This window comes from Callionymus lyra, chromosome 4, assembly GCF_982586985.1.
Source record: "Callionymus lyra chromosome 4, fCalLyr1.hap1.1, whole genome shotgun sequence".
In the NCBI taxonomy this organism is placed as follows: domain Eukaryota; kingdom Metazoa; phylum Chordata; class Actinopteri; order Syngnathiformes; family Callionymidae; genus Callionymus; species Callionymus lyra.
The window spans coordinates 35958998-35983476 of record NC_141821.1 but is presented as its reverse complement, the minus strand read 5'-3'; the positions used below and the strand labels follow the sequence as shown (position 1 = coordinate 35983476).

The following is a 24479-nucleotide window of genomic DNA, read 5'->3' as shown; positions in this document are numbered from 1 at the left end:
ATTCTCTCAACAAGTTGGAGGAGGTCTGGACACTTGCTTGGTGAGCACGTGCGATGGTGTAGCGCGTCTTCCATGGAAGGAAGTCGTTTATCCCAAATTCGTCCACGACCCCTCAGAAGAAGCAAGCACTATATCCACTCATGAGGACTACAATTGTCTTCCCAGTGAGGAAGGTAGTATCGGTGGCTGGTGTGGCTCGTCTTCTGGAGAACTTGACTCATGGTCCTGGGATGATGGGGTTGAGGAAAGTGCATCACTGAATGGCCTAAGCTCACAAAGAAGACGCAGTGAAGACGGGCTTGGGCGAACAAGCAGAGACTCTCCGTTTGAAAGTGATTATGTGCAGCTTTTAGAGCCCAGAGTAGGTCCTGATGGAGGGGTGGACTCAAGGCAAAGGTACCTGGAGATGCATGGGATATGTCCGACTAAGACCTTGCCTCTGTGTCGAAGAGGTAAAGCCATCAAAATCCGGAAAGGAAAAGCTTGGGGTAACGGGAGAATGGAAGGCTTTGGAAGCTTTCGGAGTGCCAAAAGAAACACTGTGACTCCTAAAGAAGATGGTTCACCCAAACCATCTCAAGAAACATCTCAACAAGCCAAAGAAAGAAAATATTTTTCCTGTTCGGTCCTCAACTCTGATGACCATAAAACAAGCAGAGATGCAGAGGATCTTGAACAGAATCCCATTTTCTTTGACTGCCCAATCAAAGAGAGAAGACCTGGTGAGGGCCGGGAGCACGAGTGTAATACCCTAACAAATCACAGCAGGGAAGACCATGAGATACGAGACTCTGAAAGTAGTGACTGTTTAGTCACAAATGAATGTATTGACTTGATGGAAAACAAGATTGTAATCGGATCAGACTACAGTTCTCAATCAGACTCTGTTTTTGAAGATACTGACAAACCACTCAGTGAGGACAGTTGTGCTACCACCCCGACGTCAGATACACCAGATTCACCGTTTACTTCTGCATGCAGTGCCACTGCAAGCGCCACTGCAAGCACACAAAAGAAAAGTTCCTATAATGAGGATTTGAAAGATCCAGGGATTAATGGGAAAACTGACCGTTCCAAAGTAAAGGATTCCAAAACTGCAGCATATAGATCCACAAGGTAAACATGTATCTCCTGTATACAATACACACAACTGTATACTTTTCTATCTGATAGTTATGTGTTTCTTTAGACGAAAGAAAAGGGGAAGAGGGGCCAGAGGCAGAGCAAGATCTGGTGGCCGTTCCTACCCAAGGGGCTTAAAACTACAAGGGAAAACTTCATTCACAGTTTCTACCAGCTCTGACTCAGCACCGCTACCCATCACTGAGGAGAACCTTTTGGAACAAACTGAACAAATGTCAGAACCTGATGGAGAATGCACAGGTACCAGTATTGGAGAATAGAATTGAAGGTTTGAAAAATGCTGTTCAATTGTGTGGCTTTGATTCATAATCAAAATCCCTTCTTCATGCTATAATTAAGAGTTTTTTTGTATTTGTCTGACAGTCAAACAGTCAAACATCCAAACTTTGCCCAGCTGCAATGGTCCATCAATCACATCTACAGTCAACCACCTAGACAAGGAGGTGGTAGAGATATGTCCAGACAAGATACACAACCACCCTCCTCTGCTAGGTAAACTGGACTCTGACCTTCTTCAGTCAGGGAAGCTAAAACTAACAGGTATAGTTAAAGTTGTTGGTTGTTGCTATATGATAAGATAATGAATGGTTGTATTACAGTCAAGATACCATGAACTTCTTTCCATGTTCACACCTGTTTATTAAATCTGGTGTAGATAATGAAACACAACAATTGTTTTTTCTTCCTTTGCAATTCAACATATAGATTGTTTCGTTATCACACATGAGTTGTAATGATTATAAATAAAAATGTGGTGATTAGTTTAATAACACCTTATGATACTAATAATTTACCAATTCTCTTGTCAAATTTATATTGTTTTTTGCATGTTATACTGATCACAGGTACCGTAGACAGGCTAGGTCGCGCCCTGGTTGTTACAAAAGTGGATCCAACAGAAGAAGAAGTCTGTGAAGAAGAAATAGCACGAGTGCTGGCCTGCTTCCACCACATCACTCGGTGAGATATCCGGTACAAAGTCCCAAATCAACAGAAGCTCCTGTGCTGAATTGTTGTCAATATAATAGCACATAAATACATAACTACATCTAGCGAGTTGCCACAAATTTTCCTAAATTCAGTAGAGTATGAGACAGAGAAAACCTGCAATGCAGTTACTAGCAGCAAACTGGATCTCTCACACTCCATCTGAATCTTATGTAATACGATGTGGCAAATTCTTTTCACAGTTTAAGTAATGTAGGTTTCTGCTTTTTTAACTTTTTACACAAAATTAATTATTTCAAGCGACAATTTACACTTTTTCTAACCTGACTAATCCAATCTTTCCTTCCTTATCAGGTCCTCAGCTCGAGAAAAAGGTCTCACGCTGATAATAGACAACAGATGCTCTCAATCCTCCACTCCCTTATTCTCTGCACTTAAGTTGTTCCAGGTGAGAGAAATTGTGTTTGCTTGTTTGCAGAATTTAAGTGGAATTAAAACACATTTGATTTATTTATTTATTAGCGGTTGGTACCTGGTGGTCTTGGATCTGTTCTGGTGTTGCTTGAGGATCAAAAACAGCCGTTGTCCCATAACCTTGAAGAAGTCGAGGTGATCTTGTGCACTGTGAAGTGAAGTTTGAATAATGCATTTTCTTCTGGAATCATGCGATATATATATAAATATATATATAATTTAACTATAAATAAAAAACAAGCGCCTAAATCCCACTTAAAAGTAATACTTATAACAATACTACTAACACAACAACAATGTTAATAAGACTTCCTATTATTAGCATTATTACAATTATTGTTATTACTTAACTTAAATGATCATTGTTGATGTGGTTATTATTATTATTATTATACAACAATGAGAATTGGATAAAGGGTAGTATAAATCTAGGTATTTAGTTATATAAAAACAAATAAAAAAAATACATAAGCTGATTGGGACCCACACATACACACTGCAGAGTGTTACTCTTTAGCAAACTTGATAGTTATACACGTATTTGTTAAAGTTTTGTGGGTTTTTCTCAGGTCCACATGGTCCAGGGGACAAATGTCCTCCAGCAGTACGTAGACAAACAGCAGCTCCCCACAGATATGGACGGAGACTTTGTTCACTCTCACTCAGACTGGCTGGCTTTTCGGCTGGTGAGAAACTCTGCTATATTCTATTCTCCATGCATTCTCGCCGTTTCAACAATAGTTCATCTACTCTGGTTTCAAGAGTTTGGAAAGTCTGACGGAGCGATGTAAGAGCGCCCTCTTGCTGCTAACAGAAGCACTGCAGTCAATGGACAATGAGCCTCTTCCGGACGACATTCAGGTGAGGGGTCTGTGATGGAGCTTTGTTAGCAGAAACTCTTTTTTAAAATTTATTAAAATTTACTTTTAATCCAGGGTGTTCCAATAAGCATTGATAAACACAGGCAGCTCATGACCAGTGTCCTGGCTGACCAGCGCCTCACTGAACTGCAACAGAGGGGAGGATCCTGGCTTGCTGGACTGAGCAGTTCCTCAACTGGACTAGCACAGAAGTCACAAGACTGTCGGTAATTGTTTTCGTAAATCACTGTGGTTGTCATGCATTTTTTAAATGAAGCCAACAAACAATAAACACTTTAGCAGAACACATGAAAGTTACAGGATGAACACAAGTTATTCTCCAGAAACAATAATAAATTAGGAAAATGGCTGCAGCCGTTTATAAAACACTTTCCTATTTGAAAGGCTCACCTTTGTCTGAACAAGACATCTGTAGATCATTTTTTTTTATTATTTCAAAAGAAATAGGAAATGTGATTCATCATTTTTTTTAAATGGTAAAAAAATTAAAAACATTTTATTTTCTAAATCAACAGTGCCGCTCTTGGTGCCACGTCTAAACTCTACGACAGCGTGGACGACTCCCTGCATCGACTGGTCCAAGTGTCCAACAACAGAGGTCGCAACCTAGAAGCTCTGGGAAGGCTTGCCGGGAAGGTGGAAAAGCTCAATAAGGTGAGTCAAAATAAACATTGTCAAGCTTTCAATTTATTATTTAGTTCACATAAATTAAGAAATTGACTGTGTTTATTTTTGTTTGTTTTAGTTGTGTAATTGTGTTGAAGCATTCATTTTATTGTTTCCTTTCCTGTTGACCTTTCAGATGAATGACTCATTTGGGCAACGCATTAAAAACATGACTAATAAGTTTGTATAGTCGTCACTCGTCCCTCAATGTTATTGTCTCTCAGATTTTTCACATTGCTATGTTTATGACGCTGTGACTTGTCTCCTTAAAACGACAACCTGTATTGCTATTCTTAGAGTCACAAGGTTAGGCTTGGCTTTTTTATTGTCTAGTGTGAAGTGGGTGGAAACTCCCTTATGTTATTTTACCATTTTGATTTCCTGTAACTCCTGTGTTGTTCTCCGTGTTATCTTGACCTTTTAAGTATTTATTTTATTGATTATTGTTTTGATTGTTTAAGCGCTTTGTGACCCTGGTCTGGAAAAGCGCTCTATAAATATAAATTACTTACTTACTTACTTTAACCTCTGACCTTCCATGACCCAGTCTGTCTCTGTTCCCCAGTGTGACCGAGAAATCCAGCAGGTCCAGTCACAGCTTGAGGACTACAAGGATCCTCCACTCTCTCTCAGCAGACTTTCACTCAAACAACAGAAGTTCAAGACCTTTCGGGAAATAGCTAACGTGAGAAATTCACTCTGTAGTTGTAAATGTTTGCAAAACACATCTGCTATTGTTCTGTTTTTCTATTTCTTATTTAATATTTTATCTTAAGACATTATTTTGTTCTGTACTGACACCACAAACTATTCCTATGAATGGTAATACAAATTTCTGATTCTGATTTTGATTCTTAATGAATCCACATATGACCTCTAGTGTTGGGATAAGGTATCGCATTCTAAACCCCCCCCAGGAAATAATAATTATTAAAAGATTGATGTTAATGTTGATAAAACTTAAGCTAACAAAACTGCTGGTAGTGGCAGAAATTGCTATAATGATGTATCGATGAATTATCTAAGCATTTGAATTACTTTTATTACTTAATCCTATAATTATAAAAGGTGTGTCAACTTTATTACAAACATGTCTCACCCCATGTAATTCTATTGTCTATCTATTGTGCTCAAACATATGAACAATTTTTAATTGTGTGTGTTAGCAATAACGTCAAACAATACACCTAAATAGCTGAGCAATAATAAATCTATTAATAAATAATTTGTGGTGCTGCTAGAAAGAATGTTAATGTTCATAGGTGCACATGAATATGAATGATTGCTAGTGTTTTTTGTCGATATTTATTTGGATTATTTTTATTTTTTCTGAATAATTCCCATATTCATGTTTAATTTCAGTTATCTAAAAACCTCTTGTAAGGACTGTGTATTGATTTACTTACTTAGTAATATAAGTAAGTAAGTAACATTTATTTATATAGCGCTTTTCGAGACCAGGGTCACAAAGCACTTAAACAATCAAAACAATACTCAAAAAAAGTACATACTTTAAAGATCAAGATAATACTACTTTGTTTTCAGAAGTGTTTACTTCAAAAATCCGAGTCTGTCTCTTGAATCAAATGTAACATAAAGTGTCTGACACAATAATGAGCGATAATGTGAGAATCATCCTGGAGGTCAATGAATAAAACTTCATTATTAAAGATCGTTTCTGTTCATTCTTCAGGAGCTGCACACAGACACCCTGACACTGCTCAGTGATTTGGAGAGTTGGTGTGAGCTCGACTGGTCAGGCCTGAGCGATGTCCAGATTCAGCTTCCCCCGGTCAGAGAGAGGTTAAGGGACATGTCCCACTGTTTGTCTGACTGCTGGACTAACCTTGACAATACACAGAGGCTGCTTTCCACGCTGACGGAGGTTAAAGAAAAACTTGTCTCATGAGCTTAGATATAATTTAGTTGATCGCCTGGTTTAATTTTCTCTCTTTGTGTGTAGGCCAGTCAATGGTGTGATGCCGTCTCCTCCTCCTCTCATACCACTCCATCTTCCACCTGCCCTCTCGCCTCTCTTCCACCAATCCCTCCATCCCGTTTCCAAGATGCTCGATCTTTGGCTATGGAGTTGGGAGGCGGGGCTCTTTTGGATCTCTGGACACAAACAGTTGAACGATATCAGCGAACGGTTGCACAAGTGAAGCCTCGGTTCCTTCAATTGGACCGAACACAGAACCAGAACCAGGGAAAGCCCAAGACACCCACTGCCAGCAGTCTGTGGGATGTGATGGGCCCTGAGGGAGAGGGGGACTGGGGCGTAGGAGCTGCCGGAGGAGAAGGTGGTCTGCAGTCGTGGGGATCCTTAGCCTCGTTGTTCCGGCCACAAACTTGCTCCACGCTTAAGATCGGGGATGAGAAAGGACAGAAAAAAGAGGGCAGTGGGAATACTGGAGGCGGTGGAGGAAAGTTTCTTCAGAATCTTCTCAATCCTGCCAAGAAGAGTGTAAGTGAATTATTTATTGTAAACACATGGAAGTGTATCAGTGCCATCAGACTAGTGAATGGTAAAAATTAACATTTTAAATGGGAAATGGAAACTTGAAATGTGTTTTTTAACCCTTGTGTTATCTCAGGGTCAAAGTGACCCAAAGGCCCGAAAACAAATGTAGATCACCTTGTCCCTGACACAACACAAGGGTTAAGCATTTAAAAAAAAATGTTATGATTGAATCCTATAAAAGTTTGAATTAATTTTTTAGTGAATAATTTAATTCAATAATTTCTATATTGTAGGGTTTAATTTAAAAAAAAAAAATGTAATTAAGATAAAACAATTTTTTTTTAAATGAATTAATCTGTTTTGTATACAAACAGCGTGAAATATAATTCCAATAGTTCAAATATAATTTCCTAAAATTAATTTGCACAACATAATAACAATAACACTAGTATACTAGCATTATTATTTAATAAAACAATAATACATTTAGAATATTATATTATTTATCTAAATTAGAATATGAATCTGTTTAAAGTTTGGCTCATTTTTAAAACTTTTTTTAAATTTAATTATTAAAAAAACAAAACATATTCAACCTTTCAGTATAGAAATTAATTGATTTAATTATTCTATAATAAAAAAAATCAACCTTATAATAGGAATTTTTCAAGTTTCAAAAGTCGAAATGTTAAATTCAACCGCTTATTATTCTGATGGCGCTGATATACCTTCATATAAACATCATAGGAAGTCTTAGTGTCACAAGCATCTATCACAATGTTGCCAATTTTGTCATTTCTCTGCCACGCAGCCCACAGATGCGCCCCTTCCTCCAAAGCCACCTCGTAAGAGACACCCAAGCTTTGACCTACAGGCTCTTTTAGCTCCTCGCAGGGGAGCCACAACTCCGAAACCCTTGGACTCCCCGGTCAGTGGTTCCAACCGCAGCTCCCCCATGTCCTGGCTGGGGCGAAGAGCAATGGCCGACCCAGTGATCACGACGAGCATGGCCGCTGCCATGCCAGGATGGAGCACTGGAGGCGGCAGAGCAGCAGGTGGCGTACTCATCAGAGGGGTGGAGGTCAGCAGCAAGGAGGTCGTCGACCACACAGGGTCTCCGAGGCAACACGTGCTTCTGGGAAGGACGGATCGGGAGACAGACCGAGGCGGTAGCACAGCTCAGAGGTGAGGCTAATAATAACTTCATGCAGCACAACTTAACTTAAATATTGTCATTGTTTTCCCAAATTTGAGAAGAAGAAAAAAAAAAAAAAAAAATTAAAGGAAGTTTTGATGTTATTTTTTATCATGGATGTCATAATTCCGAATCCACATATGACCTCTAGTGTTAGAATAGGGTATCATTAAAACGAGCTTAGAACGAGATAAGAGGAACACTCAATATAAAGGAATTATTAATAATTAAAAGATCATCAATTTTGATAAAAACTTAAGCTAACAAAAACAAGAAGCATTTGAATTACTTAGTCCTACTATTACTAAGTCCTATAATTATAAAATGTGTGTCACCTTTATTATTAACAGGTCTTGCCCCATGTAATTCTTACTTACAATTTCACAAGCTAAACTATTGTGCTCACACATATTAACAATATTTAAATTGTGTATGTAAACATTAACGTTAAACATTACACCTAAATAGCTGAGCAATAATGAAAACAAATCAAGCTGCTGCGAGAACAAATGTTAGTGTTAATAGGTGCACCTGAATATGAATAATTGCTAGTGTTTTAAAGAAAAATAAGAAAAAGTAAATGAAGTTTTGATGTTATTTAGGTCTTGGATGTCAAAATTGCATTCTAAACAACATTTATCCTCATCTTATCTGAAACAATGGCATCTTCGCAGCAGTGGCGGCTGGTGAACTAGGTGAGGCTCTTTTCCAGGAAATTTCCTGCCTTCACCATTAATAGGATCAGTCGAAAATAGTCCTATTAAACTTGAACAATATATAATAAAAAGCAAGCGACCCCTGGATAGATATGACGAATGACGACACAAACCTAGATTACAATCAATACAACTATAGTCTATCAATGTGAAGACTTCTACAAACATACAAAATGATCAATGTTGATGATTATTTTAAAACTAAAAATTATTAGATATAGTTATCATATAAATTAAAATAAATATAAAAAGATTTTAAAAAAATAAAAGCCGCCACTGCTTCGTACTTTAATTTCAGCTGGCCACACAAAATGACTCGGTTGTCTTAATTCATTGATTGTTATGTGTAAAAATCTCCTTTCCGTCGAGTAGTAAACTGTACCTGCTGTGGTGTGGGATGCTGAGCTCCGAGCGACAGTATGTGACAGTCATGAAGGGAGTGGAGGAGACCTACCTGCCATTGCTGGAGCTGTCGGACACTCCCAGCTCCATCAGGGGCAAGAGTGAGGCGCTGTTTCCAAACTGGAGTAGCCTTTGTACCTTCCACTCGGAGTACCTACTACCTGCCATGGAGGGCGCTCTCGTGCAAAGTTTGCTCCAACAAGACTGTTTTAGTAAATATGTAAGTATCCGCACATTTTTTTAAGAAGCACTACAAAAAAAAGGATAAATAACTTTTGAATTGTTTGGTCATTTTTAAATTGACATGTTATCATTTAACGTAAATGAAATAAAAAACAATAGATAAACTGTACTTTTTGTATCATATATTTACCAATAGATTTAAATATTCTTAGAATATTTTACAATTAACAATCAGACTGTATTTGCTTGCGTCTACAGCGGGATCAATTCCTTCAATATGCTCACTACATCCGGGCTAGACCAGAACTGGACTCTCCTTTAGTGACACAAGCTGCTGACTTTTTTAAGGTAAGAGACGACTTTAAATCTACAGTACCACCCAAGTGTGCTACTTGTATAAATGACACGATTGTGGTGTTGAAAAAATGGAAACTGCAGCTTTGCAAAAAACCTAAGTTACACTTGATAAACCAATTAAAGCTGCGTCACTCATCAGTGGCAGCAATTAAAAGTGAATGGACTGTAAAGCTAATTTCATGTTCAATGTACACTAGAACAGCCAATTAAAGGCGGATTACTCCAAGAGTCCTTTACAAGCAAAACATCTGCGGCGTCATGAGATTAGCACAAGGACTCGACGCAAATAAATGGCTTCAAATCTCTGTTGTTGTCTGGCGTGTCATAACATGGCACTTCTGTCGGAGGGCCACAGTGAGGCAGCGTGAGCCCATGTCTGCTGGAACACATGCAGGATTATTGCTTCATGTGGGTTTATGGTTATTGAGCTGCTGACGCAGACAAGATGATGATAATGAAGATGATGTCAGTGGTGATGCTTATTGTTGTAATGAAGCTAGGATCATATGACATTCTTCCACTTATCGGTTTAAACAGCCGTAAGAGTTTTGAAAAGAATAAACGATCAATTATTTTATGTATGTTTTTTTCCTCGCTTTTTCATGATGGAATGTTGCTAATCTCTGACTTCATAGAGAACAGTTGTGCTCGGCTTTTTAAGGATGTTACAATGAGATAGTGATGTTTAGTATTTTATGTACAATGAGATTATTCTTATGGTGAGGAAAAAAGCTAATTATCTTTCAATATTTTATTTGATTTGATGCTTTCATGTCACGTACTGTATGGTGTAATGGTATCGTACTTTTGAAGTTTGCAAATGTTTTTTTTAACCCTTGTGATAATAATAATAAGTTATATTAATACAATTGAATCAGAAATATTTTCTTTTTTCTCACTAACACTGTATATTTCTAAAGAGTAATTCGGTTATTTTAAAATATGTATACTTAATGTTTGATTCTTTTCTGCTTTAAACTTGCCTCAGACAAAACACATTTCCCCCACAAATAAAATAATTGTCTTATCATATTAAGATGTATTGTTATCACTATAAATATTCTAACTTGTTTGATGTATATGTATTACTACGCATACAAACATACAATATAACACATTGTTCTGTACGTATGTGACAGATATGATGAATTAGACTTTAAAGTATTTTATGTCGTGTGAGAAGAAAGAAAGATTGGAAATGGTTTAATAAGTTAACATATTTGATTTTAAGAAAATGTATATCGGTTTAACATTTTATTTTTGAGAGAGACAAATAAATTATATTTATTTTAAGTTAAAGTACTTTGTGTCTGCGTCTGTTGGATGATTATTGTTTTAGCCAGTAGGAGACGCTGTTGCAAAAAACTCATGACTATCATTATAGATTGTCCTCTGTGGTTATGACTGTCAAAAAACAGTGTCTTTCTTCTCCCTCGCCTCTTCTTCTTCTACAGTCCAAACTTCCGGCAGCCTCCCTTCTGTCCCCACTGTCCTTCCCACACTGTCTGAAGGCTCCCACTCAGAGGCTGGAGCAGTACTGCGAGGCTCTGGAGGAGCTGGGTGGGTTAAACCCAGCAACAGACTCTGCCCTCTCCACCCTGAGACATGCCCAGAAGCATGGCGAGGACCTCAGGGCCAGTGACCTCATCACTGGATGCCCGGTGAGATTTCAAGTCCCATTTAGACAACGATTATTTGAGTACACCTGGTCAAGTCATAATAACAAGGAGAAATATAAAACAATATACATTTAGAGGATGTCTATGTACCAACATTTAAGAGACACATTAGATTAGTGCTTTTCATTATATTCATTAGATTTCTTCCAAATACTCTCCCATTACAAATTCCAGTCATACCCAGATTTTCTTGTTTTAAATCTTGCCTGTCACACGGCACACAAATATTCACACATACTCACTCCTTTAGACAATTGAGTTCTTGAGAATTAGGTTCTCAATATCTTTGGGGACTATGGGATGAAACCAGAGTGGTTGAAGTAAACTCGACCAAACACAGGGAGAACGTTCAAACACCACATAAGCTCCTTACTGTGAGGCAGTCGTGATAACTTTAAGTATTACTTTATTGATCAAGTTGTGTAAATACAATTTTTTTCTTTTTTTTAAACACAAAAATAATTTCAGACAAAACTGTTAGGTTCCCTTCAATAAAATGTTGTCGTTCTTAAATTGTATTTTATGTATTAGAAAGGTGATTTCCTTGTTTGTCAATGTGATACACTATAAATTAAACCACATTTAAACTAAAACAGTTGCAGCAACAACATCTTGAGATTTTACATCCAAACACAAAGTCTGTAAATCTATGTGCCAATATAATAGTAAATGTTTAATTTCAAATTAACATCTATCTGAAATAAGCATACCTACACACAGAGCTCCTTATGTTACACTTATTTTTTACACATCATTACAAATCTCTTTGTTAAAGGTTCCTTCTTTAGCGGCAGAGAAGTACTCAGGTCTGCCTCTCACACACACAGGCACACACTCAGCTCTGCTAGCCTCCCTCTGTTGAGCCATGGGAGAGATTACCGCAGCACAAATACTCCCATTGAGCTACTTTGAATTAGACTGCAACAGCTCTCCAGGTGAATTGACCGTAAGCACAAGTGGCTGTGTGTGAGTGTAAGTGTGAGTACATGCATATATGAAGCAACAAGACAGGTTTATGACCACCTGAGTCTCTTTTGTAAAGAACACGCCAGGTTGGATATTTTAGCACTTGCTGTGTTTCAAGTTCTCATCTCAAGTGAGTGAAACACAGTATCACGTTGAGTTGGAAACTGCATGTGAAGCATCACTTATATCGACCTGCAAATCTGTAGTGTTTTAAAAATAATGTCCTTCGTCACTGGTTGCTAGTAAATTGTCTCTTTAAAGCTGATGTGAGTGAAGGCTGACAGAATGTTTTCAGCCATAATTCTCACAGACTTTCATTGTTTTGTTTAATATTAACTGGTTATTGTGGACAATTTATCAGCTCTCTCTCTGGGCAGAGAAAAGTCTAAAACCTGTTAAGAAATTAAGCTTTTAGCAAAAGCAGCAATTATAATGACAAAGAGATGACAATAGATGACGGTCAAGCGATAATACCGACTTGTTGTCAACTGTAGAAAGAGGCCTTTGATCTTTGACAGGACTAGTCATGTTTGAATCGTTAGAAATGTGCTAGCCTTCTTCTTAAACTGGGGTGTCACACTCAATCACACAAGGGCCAAATCTTTTGGCACTTTTGGTCAAATGTAGTACAAGTTTTTTATTTTACGAACTCTCTTTAACAGTATCAAATTCCTTTACTTTAAGTCTTTATAGGTCAAGATATAACCATGAACATTAGTCTGCTTTAATTCTTAGACAACCATCTGGTGGGCCACGTAAAATGACTAGGTGGGCCAGCTTTAGCCCTCGGGCCTTAAGTCACATCTGAAAAATTTATATATATTTAATGTTTTTCCAAATCCTCTCCTGGCATTCCCAGGCAAACTGGAAGATGTAACCATATCATTTTGTACTGGGGTTTTCTCCCAGTTGGATATGATAAAATTGACCAAGAACCTTTCTCCTTTTCCGAGTCTCTGCTGGACGACTGAGCTTAACACAATACAGAGTCCAGAGAAAATATTTTTAGGCCTCTTGTATACATAGTCTTGTTGTTTACCCATAACTTCAAAACTCATTAGTGGAAGTAGGATCATCAATTTTATAGTTTTACCTTTTAGCACAGCTTCTTTTTCCACCTGTACATACTGTAGTACATACTGTAGTATCGACTGCGCTGCATAGATCCTTCATGTGCGAACAAGACAACAATATACTGGGACCAGTGGGGGGGTGTAATTTAAATCAAAGAACGTCAAATTTTAATGGAATTAAAACCATATACATTTGTAACATAATAATAAGGGGGCACAAAAGGAGGAAAAACCCTGTGAAGTTTAAACAAGGTCGAACTTCCATGAAATGTATACCATGATGAATCAATATTATATACTCTCTTCTCTCCTTCCACTCTGTCTTTTTTTTAGTTAATACTGTTTTTTTTAGATACATTCTTTATATCCTGTTAACGTCGGGTTAATAAACTTGTCTTTCTGAAAAAAAATATAAATACAAGAGACAAATAAGCAGGGTCAGAAATATTACAATTATATTTAATTAACAACGAGTCATCTTATTTCCGAGGAAGTCGATGGTTATTTATTTGGTTAATCTGCAGTAATGTCATCCACTGTAACTTCAGATGAGAGCAGCAACTTCATGTCTTCTGTGCGAGGCCTCGGGCTGAGCCTGAAGAGAGGATAAGTGAGATCTAACTCGTGTGTTTGAAGGTGTGTGATGTATTTTTATCAGATCCCTGTGGCGGAGCGCGGTGAACTGGTGCGCCAGGGTGAGCTGACGGTGTGCGGGGGAGCTCGCAGGAAGCGAGCAGGGATGAGGAATGTTTTCCTTTACCAGCATGTTGTCATCTTCACCAAGCTGAAGAGCACTGGACCCGTTGGACGCTCCGCCTACAGTTACAAGCACTTGATGAAGGTGAGAACGTTCACTCACATGCAGCGCACACACACTCGTGTTTACACACACTATTCATTTTTTATTATCTCCTGCTCTGTGTTTGAATAGCTCAGAGGAAAATCCTCTTTCTCTATTGATTAAATTGAAAACAAACTCAGCCAAATGGAGTCTGCTTAATTTCCACGGCTTATTTGAGCAGAGGACAGCTGAGGGCTGCTGTGACTGAAATGTTAAATGTTTACGAGAAAATCTGCCTTTTTTGAAAGCAAAGTTGGCAATTTTTACATTATTATATTAAACTAAAAAAAACACACAATGAAAAACATGAATTCAATTGTCACTTCTTTTAATGACTGCACTTGTCACAACATTTGTTACTTATATAACCTTCAAACAGCCATATGAAAATGGTTTTCTAAAATGGATTCAAGTCTTTGATCTCTCTCAATATCCCACAGTGTCCCCAATCGTGTATTTTATGGATCACGCCAAATGTTTTCTTTAGCAAACTGAGACAATATTGTTTTGAATCAAATTAATTCAGGATACGCAGTTCATTGAGTATGAAGTGTATCTGAATCCATCTTCTGGACTTGATACTAGATATTACAAACTTCTGACCTTTATAAAAGCTTTATAAAATATTATACAAGTTGATACTCTTTTATTTATTTTTTACTTGAATCGACTTGACTTGACTTAATATTTTGTTTCATTGTAGACGGGTGAAATGGGTCTAACTCAGAGTGTGGGCGAGGAGGGACTGAAGTTTGAGATGTGGGTGCGACAGACTCCTCGGATCAAAGACTGTGTTACGCTACAAGCCCGGGACAAGGAGGAGAGAGAATCGTGGACTCATGACATCGCTCACCTTCTGTGGACACATGCCATTAACAACACAGGTATGATGAACGGATGCCCAGAGATCCATTGTCACTATAACTCCCAGACTGTTTGAGGGTATTTGGCCTTCTATCAAGTATTGTGTTGTAGTCTTGAATTAAAATAACACAAATATAAGATAATATTTAAATCAAACAATTCAATTCATAAAATCTTTAAAAAGTTATTATACACTGAGATAATAGAAAAACAAATGGTATATAATAAAATATTGTAAAGAGAGGAATTAATTGTTGCATCTAGCATGTGCTGGAGCTCAGAGTGAGTGTGCGTATGTTTGTGTGTGTATGCATGTGAGTAAGAGTGTGTGATTGTGTGTGTGTGTCGGTGTGTGAGTGCTTGTGTGTGTTTGAGTGAAAATGTGTCTTCAAAGGAATTTGTAAATGTGTGAGTGTGACTATGTGTGTGAATATATGCGTATAAAGTGTGCATGTGTAAGTTTGTGTGTGCATTTTAGTGTGTGTGTTTGAGTGTGTGGCTTGCGTATGAGTGTGTATAAGTGTGTACATTTTTGTGTGCACCAAAGTGTGTGCATGTGTGCTTGTGTTGTGTGTGTGTGCCAGGGGTTTGTAAGCTGTGTGTGTACCATGTATGTGTATGTGTGTGTGTGCTGAATGTGGATATGACAACACAAATTCCACACAAAACCTCAATTGTCTTCATCTCTGAGTCTGTGCTTGGCGACTTTTAGCACTTCTTTTCACCAATGAACACTGACACAGGATCCCCATGATGGATGATTAGACCCCATCCTCCCCCTCAAAGCCTTATTTTAAAATAAGGAATATGAATTGAGGAATTCATAAGTATGTTAAGCAAAGTTTATCTTTGAAAAAAAAAATTTAGAACCTAAAATCAAAAATGAAAGGAGAAAATCTTCAATTTCTGCCTGTTGTTATCTATCATAGCCTCAAACGATCTTTACAAATACAGTTGCAAATTATGTTGTCAAAAAAGGTTTCATATTCAACTGCAGGAATCAAAGCAGTAAATTATACAGAATCATCACAGGAACAACTTTTGGCTATCAAATTCCATCATTTAAACCCTTCGTCTCAGGTTGACTTCCTGTCGCTGGATCGAATTGCATTAACACACAAGATCAGGTGTTCTCAGACAATAAAACAGAACACTGAGACTGTCTTTTCTGTCCACTTTAACAAAGAACCAGACAAACCTCCCAACATAAACAAAAGGAGGTGAAAAAAATTCACGTTCCATTGAATTAGAGATGTTTCTCTTTGTTGAAAAATGTGTAAGTTTTTGCTGCTTTTCTCTTCCTGGTTTAGAGTTGTGTCTGAAGGAGTCGCTGTGCATGGGGATCTCCAGCAGGTTGCTGTTGGATGCAACAGGAAACCAGGAGATGGACTCTGTCGGCAGCAGCAATGACAGAGGTACAGTAGGATCACAATCATCCACTGTAGTTTAACTGAGATAGAATTTTTCAATATATTGTTTATACCCAATCAGCTTACTTTTATTTGAAACTACATTTTTATTGTTAGTGTTATATTTCCCTTATATATGATGATTAACATACTTGTCTTCTGGATTTGTAAAAAAACAAACATAAGGGCTGATCTTATAGTAAACATATTTATATTATAATGCAAACCATATAATGAACAAACATAAATAATTATAATGTGAATTAGTACGCTACCAAGAAAAAGCATTTTCCTTCTGCAACTTGTTTGTTATCTCAATCAAGTATGAACCATGTGATCGCCCCCTAGTGTTTAGCCGACCAATGAACGTATGAGTGCTGTTTAATCACGGAAGACAAATTCATGATCAAGTTAAAAAATTTAAAGAATTGCACAGCGCTAGTTTCCAGTTACTACCATGAATCTCATTGATGGGAACTGATTTTAATCTGTTTGTAAATCTAATTGGGTGTAAAGGCCACCCCGTTGATCCGCCCATTAATGGTCGTTATTACGGGCATGAAAGTTGTCCCCCAAAATATTTCCTGTCACTCACAATGTGGCAACCAGTTCCCTTTACTTTCAACTGTACTTGAGCAAGGTATTCAATACTAGTAAGTTTTGAACATTCAGTTTTAAACATTGCCAGAGACGTGTTATCTAGAGCTCAGTTAAAACAAAGTATCAAGGACAAGTGCTTCAACTGCATTCCCAAAATCCCTCAATTTTTTTTTCGGAATGGTCCAAACATGTGGCGTTTTAATGGATGAAAAAGGTTTTTGCTCACACTGGTTAAACTAAAACATTTTTTTTTACAACTAAATATTTGAAATTGTATTTATATAAAAAAGAAGAGACATGTAACAGTAGTTTCTTAGTTAAAACTATTTTGTGATGAGAGTTCTTTACAAAATTGGAATGCCAAAAAACGTTTTTTAAAAGACAGTAACTTTCTTTCATTTGAAAAGACTACTTCTCAAAACTTTTCTAAAAATGTCACACCCTCCAGTTGTTTTTAAAATCGACACTCAACTGTCAGAAAGATGAAAAAATAAGTTAAAAAAAACACTGCATTGAAAGAGCGAAATAAAAGTATATACATGTGCTAATGAATGCAGTCCTTGCTATTCAACTTTTACAATGGCTCAATACTGCTCCGTCTTAACTCTGGTAACATCCAGTTTGGTTTATTGTTAAATTCTTCTTTCAGAGTTGAACCAGATGTGACCATGAGATTATAAACAGGAAACAAAATGAGTCTTGCATGTATGCTTCTCTCCGCCCCCTCCCCCAACCTTCTCAACTCAAGGTTTTGTTCAATTTCTCACCCTCTGGCTACAATATGAATCTTTGATATTTGCTTTCAACTAAGAAATAGTGAAGAGCTGCACCTAAATAGAATACTGAGTTGAGCACTGAAACGAAAATAGATTTCACTTCTGCTTCTGATCAAAACCTGGCACAAAAGTCATTTCATCACACCCTTAACACGGCCATAAACAAAGAATACTGGAAATCTGCAACCGGAGTTTCATTATAAGAACTTCTTAGGTACCTGTGTAGGGCAGCAAGTTTATCATTTAGAAGCAAAGTACATTTCAAATGTAAGTTTGAAGAGTGTTCTTTAATGCGAAACAACTCTGTGACCCTGGTCTGTGAAAGGCCTTTTAAAAAGTGAGAGAAGTTTACTCAGTATTTTTTATGTATTACTCCTGACCCTGCTTCACACGATCTGCCAATAGAGGTCACATTGCATGGGAATAATAAAGGTATTATTTCAAAGTTTTTACACACAGATTTACTGTAGTTTGTGCTATAAAACATAGTTGTAACATGTAATTCAGCTTATAAATGTAAGTGTAAAAGATGACATTTTCGAGACCACCCACATTAAATCATTGTTTCAGTTCAGTACCGCATATTCTCGCAGGACATGTGCTCCACCCCTGGGCACCGCTCGGTGTAATGCATACAGTTGGTCAACAGGGGGCTCATTGGTCACAACCATTTGGCAGTTAAATGCACGGTTCATCCCCCGGGAGGGAAAAAACTGCTCAAATTCATTGTGCAAGATGTGGAAATGCCTTCTCTCACTGACTTCTCCATCTGCCTGTGCCATTTGATTTGACGGATAAATTGTTTAAATGCACATTCAAGATGTGGAATTAAAAAAAAAAAAACTTCCTGATGCATTTGTACAACCTGTTTAAATCTTCAGTGCACAGCAGCTGCTCAGACTCATCATCAGTCGGCAGTCAAAAGGAAGGAGGATCGCCAGCTTCTGGGAGGGATCCCAGGCGGAGCTCAGGGTCCACAGTTTATTCACAGGTGGGGCGCCTTTTATATATCTTCTCACTATTTAGAGTCACAACAACATAGAGAAAATATACATTAGAGCTCAAGCTAAGTAAGAATGTGTGTGTGTTACAGAAGTTTTTTCTTAGGACCAAGATTATATTTTTTAAGTTTAAGACAAGAAGATGGGATAAGCTTAAGGGCCCCGGAACCATATTAGGACAATAAGTAGAATGTGAAATGATCAATGTTCATGATGAGATTTTTTTAATCTACTTCATACAAATGTTTTCAAATGTTTCTAATAATGTTTCTCGTTCTCCTTTTTTTCTATTTACAAATATACACACAGTAAAATCAGTCACACATATACCAGCTATTGTGTTTTAAAGTAAAAATAAAATGTATGTTTTTTTTTCTTTACCTTTGCTCACTTTAACTTACACATATATTTAAGCCACAATTTTACATTTTCTTTATAATTTTACAGAAGATACATGTGTAGAATTTTCTTTGCTACCATATCTTTGGAGTTTTTTTCATTCGTCTTGATGGTGCTAATATAAAAAAATCATAATTCTTCAGTATGTTTTCCCTCTAAATGAACATATTTGCTCTGTGTGACGCAAAAGACCAATGTAATACATTTATTCACATGAATGTGGTGAGAAAAGCAGCTGCCACTGAGCATTCTCTCTCAGAAGGTTTGAATTTTTTCCATTACCCTTCACTCGTTTCACTGTTCCAAGTATTTAAGTCATTGTCAGATGTGCATATTTGAAAAGTGAACCTTGCAGAAGTTTGGCAAGGACTTGAAACTGCTAAAACATCACCTGCGTCTTTGAAGTCTTTCAAATCAGAGCTATTATTTATTAAAGGGGTTGTGTTTGAATCGCTTGTGACTAAACCAGTCTTACAGTCAAGGCCATGGAAGCATTCGCTGACGGCATCAACTAGAAGGTCCCTGAATGTTTCTCTTCTCGTTCTCACGATTAACCAGTATTAAGATGCTGCTCCATCCTGGCATCCACAAAGACTTGTTTATAAACAAAAGACGATATAAAAATGGACGTTGTTGTTTTCTCGTATTCTGCCGCCCCCATCTGATATCTCAACGAACCAGAGGTTACGAGAGTCCATTATTACATAATAATGGCTTCACTCCTCCTCCAGCCAGCTGTAATCACTGCCACTTTGTTTATAAAACAAGTCCCTAGGAGGCGGAGACTTCTTTGGTTGATTATGTGCGGTGACAAACCGCAATGTTTTACCAATCAAAGCAGAGTGGGTGTGGTTATGGTAAACAAGTAGTAAAGTATCTCCATAAGAACAGTGTTTTCCGTGGGCGGGGCTTAAGTATGTATTCTAATGTTAATATTTGAATGAAGAGAGAGTTTTGTACAAACAGACACATACTGATTAGTACAATAGATGTCCAAGATTATTAGACTTTTTAAGAGACCCCTAAATCAACACATTATTTGAACTTTAAGTATATATTTTATGAACAAAATTGTCCGGAAAGTACCATTTCATATCTCATGTTTGCAGTGTTTTTCTTCTTCATGTTTATGAACGGTATCTGTTGGTGAATAAACTTGATTACACATGTTTCAAGTAGAGATGTTTTCCACTCCTATACAATGTGAGCTGAAAGGACGCATGAAAATTATGTTTATGTATATTGAAATTATTATTTACCTCAGACTCTTGCCACTTTAGAGTGATTTTAAAACCTCTGTATTATTAAAAAATCCTTTACATATGAATATTTGCTTTGCAGTTGAAAATAATATGAGAATCTGATTAAAAAAAAGGAATACCTGCATGCTTAAAGATGACACACACACACACACATGGTCACACACATAAGTACACATTAATCTCCACCATCTAGTCAACACAGTATAACAGATTGACAAACAGGCTGTTGAAAACCACATGCACTTATGTAAAGCCCAAATAAACACACAAAAGCACACACAGGCACATATTTCCTGAGATGTGTGTTACACAGATAAAATGACATCTGTCTTCTTCTCCTCAGGGTCAGTCGCCTTCAACAAGTGTGTGACAAACACAAGCGTACGTTGATTTAAGAAAGACGAACATCCTTCAGGTGAACATTAATGACATTCAAATAAAGGGTTGAACAAGAGTTGTTTTTCTCATGTGAGTTAACTGACACACTAACAATATAAAAATGGTTTTGCATGATAGCAGCCTATAGTTAGTAGAGTCAACACAATAGCAGCTGATGAGACACAAGACTTTGCACTGTTGGTTTCTTTGATCTCAATTTTTGAAGCATTTTTGACAAACCTTAATGTCTTGATTAAAGATCTGATGCTTGATAGAAAATAACACAATATCACAACGACAATATATGTTGATTAACGTTGAATAACGCACTCAAAAAAAGGCTAGACATTAATTAAATAATGTTAAAGTTAAATAAGAGATAATCCGCTTAGATTTTCAACCTTAACACAGGATCGTCCAAATGTGTCCCTTCTGACGGGCCGAACCCTCCTTGAAATGAAATGTACAATATTTAAAACTAAAATGTTAATTGCAACTGCAATATTGACACTTTTTCACATCTAAACTTGAGACGTTTTTGTTGTTCGTTAGACTTTCCAATATTGTTTCAATAAACCTCAGTGTAAACATCGGCACCAGCTCCCAAGTCATTTTACTTGGTCTGGTCTAAAACTACATAAGTTTCACGTCAAACAATCTTAATGTCAAACATTGACCTGGTTTCTATTTGACTGATAGCCTCCATCTTTGTTTTCTCCTCAGAGAAACTGGTTCATGGTCTTTTCCAGACCCAGCATCTCCACGTCTACTCTGAGCAACGCTAACCGGAGCTGAAAGTGCAAGAAGTCAAAAGCAAGACATTTGGACTCCGCTTGAACCCTTCCCACATGCTTTTGTGCTTTTGTTTTCCGCCTTATCCCCTTCACCCTCTTAAAACAACAAAAATGCCCAGAGATTAGCCCCAGCAGCAGCTCAACTGCTCTCCTCCTGTTGAAAGCCCTCCGCTCTGATACCAACCCTAAGAGGGGAAAGAAAAACTGCATCCAAATCAGGATCAAATGCTCCGTTCACACCATGACAGGCACCAGCAGAGTTGATCTTCACTCCGCCATTTTGGATCTGCCAGTCTCAGTTGTTGGCAGCGTCACGTTGACACTAAAGGCACTCGAGAGACACAGTGTGTCCATTGTACGCCCCACGGCTCCCTACGAGGCCAAACCACTTGGTCTGAACCACTCTGGCTCACTGTACACATCACGTGCTGCATCTCAATTTAAACAGGAAGTAACGACTGACAGATTCGGTGAGAGTTTGTGTATCTAGAACATGTTGGGTGGTTGTATTGACTGAGTGCTGCAAGTCTTTGTCTGTGGCGGAACACCAATTACAAAAGAGGCATGATTGTATTTATGGAAATGATGGAGTGGTGGTCCCGGAACACACTGACACACACACACACACACACCGTCTTCTTATCTTTACAACACAGTGGAGCGCTGTTTAATCTCACTGGGACCACAGCAGGTCAGGTGGCTGAAACCACAGTATGTGCAGTTTGACTTTTTTGCATTGAAATGTTTTGCCTACAAGGTCACGTTTGTGTTTAGGTCTCATACGTGTCTTTCATTTCTTGTTTTGTAAAAGAGATGTTTAGTGCAATGCTTTTGATTTGTGATTGACTTATAATGTCACAGTATTTATCATCAAATATTACAATTGTAAAGAATAAGAATATACAGTATATTTTTCTGTAACTTTTTTTTATCATCATATGCTTTTTGAGTTTTTTATTGTTGTGTATAGCCCTGTTTACCTAAAATGACCATCTCATCCAAACAAAAACTGGATAACTTGACGATGGTATCTTGCTATGCTAGCTTTTATAACCAGTACAGAACCACCAGTTTACCTCTTTGTGAGTCCTATAATTGAGGATCTTCTCAGCAGTTTAACCTTTTTTTCTCCTTTACAATAAATAATCTGACAATGTTGAAGTGCACGTTTTTGTGTAACTGTAGTGCTGCAGCTCATCAACCACTTGTGTGACAGCCCAAGTGTGCAAACATTGTTTAAAAAACAAAGAATAGAAGAAAACAAAATTAGAAAAAAAAGCTATAAGCTGATATTACTTGAAAATGTTTTTGTTTTAATTAAGATGTACGTTTTTCCTTTTTATTTGAAATCTTGAAAATGAAACAAATATCTGGGATGTAAAAATAATAACAATGAACATTTTAGAAGAGATTTCAGGGAAACAAAATCACAATTTGAAAGATGTTCAGTAGCAGTCGTAAATACATGAAACAAGGCCTCCAATCCAACACAAAAAAACACCCTGGACCAGATTAATACTAGCGTTCACTTCGGACGCCACATATGAGGGCAGTGCCTCGGATCGGCTCGTGATCGCCTCCCTGATCGTTCATTTGTACAGATTGGCGCATAAGAAAGAAAAGAAAAGAAAAAGTTTTTTTTAGTATTAAACCTGACCAAAAAGTAATCTAGACATATGCATCTTGACAAGGGTCAGAGGTTAATCTTACTTTGGAAAATAAACTTTCCTTCGCTAAGATTTCAGACGGAGGAAAACTTAATAAAGTAATAAGTTCAAAACGTGGTCATGATGAGAGACTTACTGCATCTTGGAGAGGAAGACTTTAACATTTGAAACATGTTAGTGAGTCAGGAGAGTTGGGTTTTCACATTAGTTGACCTTTAATGTCTTGTTATTATTCATATCAAAAGTTTATTATTATCAAACTAAAAACCTTTCTAAAACAAGACAGTGAAAACAGACTTTTAAATTGTTTTATTTAATTTGTGCGGCCCCCAACCAATGCCTAATCCACAACCCAATGATTGAGGACCACCAACTTACTACACATGAAAAGTTTTGGGTTTCATTTGGGTACTCCCAGAAAATACAGGGCTTAATAGTATCTCAAAGATGTCCGTAGGTGTGAGCCTCTTACCACAAGTAGCTTATTTAAAACCATCAGGAAGTGACATCCAGCAGCTGCGGGAGGTCAAGCTTGACATCTGCGAATAGTCGCCAGACACAAGCACGTTTCATATCTGCACCCAAATTCAAAAACTGCAAATGGCTATTGAGCCGTTTCTGAATCGATATGTAATTTGTTGGCGTGGAGAAGCCTGTGCACTTCATCGCCTTTAGCTGTTTGCTACATTGCATTATATTGGAGGCTGCATAATGAACACCATCTTTCATTCCCGCCGCTGTATGGATTCTTGTATTTAGCATTTTAATACCACAGCACAGCCATATTGATACGAGCAAGGTTTTTCCTCTGCCCTTTACTTTCCCGATGTTTACATTCCTTAGAAGGAGAAATTCTTGTTATGCTTTCATGATACTAACATAAATGTTGAACTTCCATGTGTTTGGATTTTTGTTCTTTCTCTTAATCATTCAAAACGTCAACACAAACATACGTGTGTTTGTCAGCCACATAGTTGTAACATGACTATATTAATGTTGTGCAGTGTATTATTTGTGTGAGTGACCCTCTTCATAACCTCAAACTGAAGCTATGTAACCTCGAACTACTGTAATTGGTGTCAGATCCACAGTTAAAGTCAGCGGTGAGGCTCTGGCCTCCCGAAGAACCCAAACGATTAGATAAGTGGAGAGCAGCGCCATATCAAATAGTTGCAGGGATCAAATTCTCTGAGTGTGGGAGGGCAGTTGGTGTGTGTCCATCTGTGCATGTGTGTTTCATAGACATACAGGGAGGAATGAGAGATAAAGGCTGGGCAGTGTGTGGTGGAGAGAGGGGGGCAACAGGAAGGGGTCGAGAGAAAAGGAGCGACGGAGAAGGACAGG

At 37.6% G+C, this 24479-nt stretch overlaps 1 protein-coding gene across 2 annotated transcripts in view; it reads left to right on the top strand.

Annotated features, from left to right (window-relative positions):
* The window catches only part of arhgef40 (Rho guanine nucleotide exchange factor 40), a 32185-nt gene extending 10517 nt beyond the window's left edge, over window positions 1–21668 (top strand). The window contains exons 5-27 of one of the 2 annotated variants that reach the window (XM_087790065.1): window positions 15–1116; window positions 1190–1383; window positions 1507–1635; window positions 1989–2103; window positions 2446–2539; window positions 2614–2700; window positions 3135–3251; window positions 3328–3426; window positions 3501–3652; window positions 3962–4100; window positions 4678–4797; window positions 5806–5997; window positions 6076–6576; window positions 7385–7758; window positions 8857–9106; window positions 9328–9417; window positions 10881–11087; window positions 13803–13985; window positions 14689–14869; window positions 16160–16264; window positions 18516–18625; window positions 20640–20711; window positions 21398–21668. In XM_087790065.1, the coding sequence (XP_087646191.1) occupies window positions 15–1116; window positions 1190–1383; window positions 1507–1635; window positions 1989–2103; window positions 2446–2539; window positions 2614–2700; window positions 3135–3251; window positions 3328–3426; window positions 3501–3652; window positions 3962–4100; window positions 4678–4797; window positions 5806–5997; window positions 6076–6576; window positions 7385–7758; window positions 8857–9106; window positions 9328–9417; window positions 10881–11087; window positions 13803–13985; window positions 14689–14869; window positions 16160–16264; window positions 18516–18625; window positions 20640–20666 (4568 nt within the window). In that variant the 3' untranslated portion in view covers window positions 20667–20711; window positions 21398–21668. Of the gene's footprint in view, window positions 1–14; window positions 1117–1189; window positions 1384–1506; window positions 1684–1988; window positions 2104–2445; window positions 2540–2613; window positions 2701–3134; window positions 3252–3327; window positions 3427–3500; window positions 3653–3961; window positions 4101–4677; window positions 4798–5805; window positions 5998–6075; window positions 6577–7384; window positions 7759–8856; window positions 9107–9327; window positions 9418–10880; window positions 11088–13802; window positions 13986–14688; window positions 14870–16159; window positions 16265–18515; window positions 18626–20639; window positions 20712–21397 lie in introns of both variants that reach the window. The other variant, XM_087790064.1, reaches the window with a different exon arrangement.
* Window positions 21669–24479: the final 2811 nt, after the last annotated feature.